The sequence below is a fragment of the Bison bison genome, unplaced genomic scaffold (genome assembly GCF_000754665.1).
Source record: "Bison bison bison isolate TAMUID 2011002044 unplaced genomic scaffold, Bison_UMD1.0 scf7180017845289, whole genome shotgun sequence".
Lineage (NCBI taxonomy): Eukaryota > Metazoa > Chordata > Mammalia > Artiodactyla > Bovidae > Bison > Bison bison.
In genome coordinates, this window is record NW_011475862.1 from 21,380 (window position 1) to 27,673 (window position 6,294).

Consider the following 6,294-nt stretch of genomic DNA (forward strand, 5'->3'; position numbering starts at 1 on the left):
TGACCGACAAGCGGAGGAAGGGTCGGTACGGGCCAGGGTGCTCGGGGAGGGGCCCCTGGGTCCCCAGCTGCAGAGAGAGGGGCCGTCCCTACGCTGAGCAGGAGACCCTCTGAGACGGACGCCAGTGGACGAGGCTGCTGTGAGCAGGGACAGCAGCCTTCTGCCGTTTCCACACACTGCGCCCACAGCCCCCTACCCCCAGGCTGCCAGCTCTCACCCCTGCAAGCCCGGCTGGAAGGGAGGGGCCAGGAGGCCGCCTGGATGCAGCCGGGAGCCCTGGCACACACTGGACCCGCTGCTTTGAATCCGGGCTGTTCTGGGCTTCATTAGCGAATAGCTCAGGGGCTCCCTGTCTCCCTATTCAGAAAGGACACGGCACCATGGAAACGTTCCCCCAGGGCCCCAGGCAGGACCGTCTAATGTGGCTCCAGGCAGGACAGGCAGCACTGGCCAGAGGCCACGAGCTGGCGACCGGTTCCTCACCCCACATTCACACTCTGACCCAACGACAGCTGAAAGAAACCAGGGGTTTGCGTTCCGACATTTCCTCTCTCTGTTCCTCTGTGACTTTGAGGAACCTTGTATTTAAAATCATCCTGGCAGGGGCCCGCAGCCTCCAGCGAGGCTCAGGTGCTCCTTGGCAGACCAGACTGGGGCCACCTCGAAAGTGAAGAGCTGGAAGGCGTCAGGAGAGGGTCCCGTGTGTGTGCATACGTGTGTGTCCACAGGTTCACACCCGCGTGCCGCCTCTCTTCTTGTTGGGGCGGGGCATACTCCATTCTCCTCCCACCACCTCCCCTCGAGGCTGCCTCTCTGCTGCCGGACCCCAGCCTCACGCAAGAGTGGGTGCAGCAGGCTCGTGGCCAGGCTGAGGTCTGACAAGCCCTGCTCTCCTCTGCTGGAGCCTCCTGAAGCCCAGCCCGCTCCTCTGACAGCACCAAGTCTCCCAAATGAACGGCTTGCCCACAGGGCACAGGGTGACTGGCTCGGGCTGGCGCTGGAGCCAACCAGCCAGCCCTGGAAGGGCTTCAGACAAGTTCAAGGGCCCGGCAAGCCACCGCGAGCAAGCCAAGACACAGGTGCACCTCGTGCTGAGATTTTCCCACAAAATGTTGGAAAACAGTTATTTTTCTAGAAGTCAGCTTTTTGAGGGGTCCTTGGCATTTGTGTGATTCCTAAGTAAGTTATTCCTCCTCTGCTCCTAAAACAAAAATTAAAGACTGAGGGGGAGAAACCCCCCTCATTTTCACGTTGTGATGCTCATGCCCTCGCTCACAAGTGAGGAGGAGAAATCCGAAGAGACAGCAGAGGCTGCACGGCAGGAAGCTGACTGCGGGGCCCCCACCCCCAAGCCTGTGCCGTGCACGGAAGCCCAGGAGCCTTGGTGACTGCACCCCCGAGGGTTGTGCATGAAAAGCCACAGGTCTGCGGGGCAGTCCAGACAAAGACCCGCCAAACAACGTTTATTTACAAAAGCCGATACCGCGCAGAGGGAAACCTGATCCCTTCCAAAGGTTCACGGATAAGTTACGCGTAAGGTCGGGAAACTACACGGCCGTCACTGGGGACAAGTGATGGCGCCCCTCCCATGGAGGCTGCGCGTGCTGGCGTCACCCTGCGACTCCCTGACGAGTGAGACCTCTGGCCCTGAAGGAGGCTCGCCTGGCTCTATTAGCTGCTGACAGACCCCGGGGAGCTCGGGGAGCCCCCACTCCCCCCACCCCCGAGTCCTGGGGCAGCAGCCGGCCGACCCGGAGAAGCTGTGTACGCCCACCCTCTGGTCCTCAGAACTTCTAAGACCGAACACTGCTTCCCAAACCACAGCAGGGATTGAACTGGCTTAGGTGGGTTCTCGCGGATTTTAAATATTCAGACCTTGAGGGTGAATGTGGCTTTCCCAGAGGGTATTTACTGCTCAAGAATGAAGCAGAGCTCTGCAGCACTGGCCCCGGTCAACCTGAGCTGGTGGCTGTCCCTTTCCTAACGCACTTGGTCCTGCTGCTGGGACCAGCGCTCTGGTCCGTCTACGGGGCGCCCTGGTGGGGCAACGCCAGGCAGGCAGGCACCGCGGGAGGCGGGCACCGTGGGAGGCGGCCCTCTAGCCCAGGCCCTGCTCCTGTGCCGCTCAGGCCCTAGAACCCCAGCCTGAGCCCCGGGCCCTGCAAGCCCGCGGGCACCTGGCATTCCCCAGGGGACGGAGCCGCACAGTGTCAGAGGGTCACAGCCTTGCGGTCAGCCGTTCACTGAGCTGGCTGCAAGACTCCACTTTTCCTACATCAACATTGCCGGACGCAAGGAGCATAAGCATCTACGCGTTTACAATCCTCAGGGCCATTTTCTTGTAAAACTCGGGTTCGGGGGCTGACTTCGCCCAGCTCTGCTGATGGCTAGCCTGCTGCACACGGCCTGGTCTCCAGGCCCTGGGGCGGTGGTGGTGGTGTCCTGAAGGTGATCTCTGCTGCAGGGCCCAGAGCCTTGGGCTCCTAAGTAGCACTGAAGCTGAAACACCCGGTTTTGAGTGGGTTCTGGGGAGCAGGACCCCTGGGGACGAGCAGGCCCACGGGCACTGCCCCCACCACCTCTGGGTGCCTCCTACGGGCCTCAGCTGAGCCGGCACCAAGAGGAGCAGCGGACCCAGTGGACGAAACAGGGCAGAGGTCAGCCGGAATCCAGCCGCGTGAGCCATCAGTCCAATGGGGAAACAGACGGAAAACAGTGGATTTGGCGGCTCAGGGCCAAATAAAGAAAAAAATAACTCAAGCCCGGTCCCCAGCCGGCGTTTTCTCAAGCTACGGTATGAATAATACCTAAGCGGTAAAGGGGGCCGGGGTCCCCCGAGTGACCCGGGGTGGACGGGGCTGGGTTGGGAGGTTGCCGCACGCATGAGCCAGAACCACACAGGCTCCTTGGGCCACACACCTCGTCGGTGCTGGAGCCAGAAGCTTCTGACCACCAAGAGGAGGGCCAAGAGATTCCTGAGAGGAGGACACGTCTGAGCCGGAGCCCCTGAGGTTCAACACCAGGAGCTGTAGGTGGGGGGGCTGGGGGTCGGCGGGGACGAGACCCAGGGTGTGGGCAGGCCCCTGGGCTCAGCTGAGAGCCGGCTTTGTGCCGTCAGCCCTCCCTGAGCTGCACGGCCCGCCCCGGGAGAGGCTGGGCAGCAGCCCTGGGGGTTGGGGGCCTGGACGCCCTTAGGCTCCCCCCGTCAGCCAGGGCTGATCTCCCAGACAGGAAGCAGACCCGAGCTCCTAAAAGGCCCTCATGTCCACTCCCGCCCCAGGCTGCGGCCCCTCAGAGCTGGGGTCTGCATGCGGTGGGCGCGCGGGGCAGCCCCACGGAGTCTGTAGCACCTGCCGCTGGGCTTGGGGGACAGCAACCCCCCTGCACCAGCTGTGTGCTGTAGAAGCGGCCTTGATGCTGCTTCTGTGACTGTAATTTGGTATTTTTTTAAGGCTTATTCCACTCAGTGACCAACCTACCCCCAACCCCTGACTGGGATCAGTGCCCCAAGGGAAAGTGGCAGAAGAGCCTGTGTGTGGGGGGGTGAGGCACATGGGCCATCTGGGGGCCCTGATGTTGCCGACGTCTCCGGAACTGCGTTCTGTCTCAGGAATGGAGAGACTTCCCTGACTGTAGGCCTGTCTCCTGCTCACTCGCTCTTCCAAAAGGCACAGCAGGTGCGTCCAGCTTGACCCGCTGGCAGAGCCGTCCGGAGGGTGATGGAGCGCCGTCGACGGTGCTGTCCATGTCTCGGCCACAGGGGCCCGAAGGGGCCATGCAGACCGTCTCTGTGGGCTCCCTGCAGCCCTCTAGTACGGGGAGGAAGTCTGTGGGCTCTGAAGACCACCGCGGGAGGGGCAGCCAGGGGTCAGAACAGGGCGACCCCTTCCCAAAGGTAAAGGAAAGGCCTTGGATCCCTTCAACAAACAAGCAAAGGGGCAAACAGAGAGAAGAGGCAGGGAAGGCCGAGGTGTCCAGCAGGTAGCGTTCTTTTCCTAACAAGATACATTACTCTCCAATCTTTAGCCTGTCCTCTGAGCCCGGCGTCCCTGACGGGTGTCACGGCATGCAGGCCAGCCCAGGGCCTAGGGCAGGCAGGCGCTCTTCCTCGTGGGCAGAGACGGTGCTAGGACGATCTCGTCGGAGTCGTCGGAGTTCACATCCTCCGCGGGTGTGGGTGCCATGGGCTGCAGTCCCGAGACGGGGGGCTCCGCTGAAACACAGACGGGGGGTGTCAAGGCCACGCTCGGGGCCCCAGGGTGGACGACCGGCCCGCTCCCCACTGCACAGCCACCCCCCGAGACAGGGGACTCTGCTGAAACAGAGACAGGGGGCATCACGACCACGCTCGGGGCCCCTGGGTGGACGACCGGCCCGCTGCCCGCTGCACAGCCCCACCCCCACGCTCAGCACCAGCAGGTTGGCAAGGCACCCACGAAAGGGAGGGGCTGTGGCGGGAATTCTCCAGGACTCGCCCTTCTGGCAGAGTCCAGGGGTCTGGTGGCCGGTGGCCCCAGCGTCCGCAGGAGGACATGAGCCCTGAGGAGGAGGGGGTGGGACTGGACGGGAGATCTGGGGACCACTGTGACCATCCACTCCTTTTCCCACACACGACTACGCTCTCCATCCCCCAGCTGAGGCGAGGCTGGGGCACTGCCTGCGGGCCACCCTGCAGACCACCTCCAGCCTCCATGGCCCCTGGATAGGGAGCGAGGGAGGGGCCGGGGCGCCTTGCTCTCACTGCTCCGCAGAGTGGAATAAAAGAGGCGCCGATCCCCGATCTGAGATAAAAGAAGGGAGGAAATTACGGCCCAGCCGCTCTGCACATGCTGTGACGGGCCAGCTTTTTCTCTGTAACTTTCAAGAAAATGATTAAAGTGGAAGCTTCTGAAATTAAAAACATCAGTTTTCGAGGTTATCTTCAGTTATTTTCCTTTAAAAATACTCTCACAATCAGATCAGAGAGGCACTCACTGTCCAGTTTTCATGGAGACTGCTTCCTCATGTGAATAGGAGGCCTGACAGAGACCTGCGAAGGTGCCCATCAGGCAGGAGGGACAGCGGCCGCTTCAAAATGACACACGTTTAAGGAGAGGAGAAAAAGGCGGCACAAACAGACACTTCAGCCCTGATCGAAGCCTCTAAAGGTCACCCAGCGTGAGGTCTGCTGACATCAGAGTGAAACTGGGTTCTGGAGGAAAACGTGCCGGCGTGGGGAGCTTGATGAGTGAGGTCTGGGAGGGAATGTCCAAGGTGGCTGTCCCGGCTCTAACAGAGCCGGGGGGTACTGAGCCGGACAGAGGGCGACGTCAAACGTGGGGCTTCCAGGTCAATGAGGATGGCTTTCTTGCCTCTCCCTGCCATCCTTTGGAACTCTGCCTTCAAATGGGTATATCGTGCCTTCTCTCCTTTGCCTTTAGCTTCTGTTCTTCTCTCAGCTATTCGTAAGGCCTCCTCAGACAACCATTTTGCCTTTCTGCATTTCTTTTTCACGGGGATGGTCTTGATCACTGCCTCCTGTACAATGTCATGAACTTCGAACCTCTGTCTATAGTTTTTCAGGCACTCTGTCTATCAGATGTAATCCCTTGAATCTATTTGTCACTTAGGGATTTGATTTAGGTCATACCTGAATGGTCTGGTGGTTTTCCCTACTTTCTTCAATTTAAGTCTGAATTTGGCAATAAGGAGTTCATGATCTGAGTCACAGTCAGCTCCCGGTCTTGTTTTTGCTGACTGTGTAGAGCTTCTCCATCTTTGGCTGCAAAGAATATAATCAGTCTAATTTCGGTGTTGCCCATCTGGTGATGTCCATGTGTAGAGTCTTCTCTTGTGTTGTTGGAACAGGGTGTTTGCTATGACCAGTGTGTTCTCTTGGCAAAACTCTATTAGTCTTTGCCCTGCTTCATTCTGTACTCCAAGGCCAAATTTGCCTGTTACTCTAGTATCTCTTGACTTCCTACTTTTGCATTCCAGTCCCCTATAATGAAAAGGACATCTTTTTTGGGTGTTAGCTCTAGAAGGCTGTAGATTCTCCAAGCCAGGCTTCAACAGTACGTGAACGGTGAACTTCCAGATGTTCAAGCTGGATTTAGAAAAGGCAGAGGAACCAGAGATCAAATTCCCAACATCTGTTGGATCATCAAAAAAGCAAGAGAGTTCCAGGAAACATCTACTTCTGCTTCATTGACTACATCAAAGCCTTTGACTGTGTGGATCACAACAAACTGTGGAAAATTCTTCAAGAGATGGGAATACCAGACCACCTGACCTGCCTCCTGAGGAATCTGTATG

The 6,294-nt window shown here is 58.9% G+C and overlaps 1 protein-coding gene across 1 annotated transcript in view; it reads right to left on the reverse strand.

Moving 5' to 3' along the window:
• Window positions 1–3,485: 3,485 nt before the first annotated feature.
• IQCE (IQ motif containing E) overlaps window positions 3,486–6,294 on the reverse strand; it is a 31,426-nt gene continuing 28,617 nt past the window's right edge. The window contains exon 22 of the mRNA XM_010833241.1: window positions 3,486–4,213. Within this exon, the coding sequence (XP_010831543.1) occupies window positions 4,086–4,213 (128 nt within the window). The 3' untranslated portion in view covers window positions 3,486–4,085. The remainder of the gene's footprint in view (window positions 4,214–6,294) is intronic.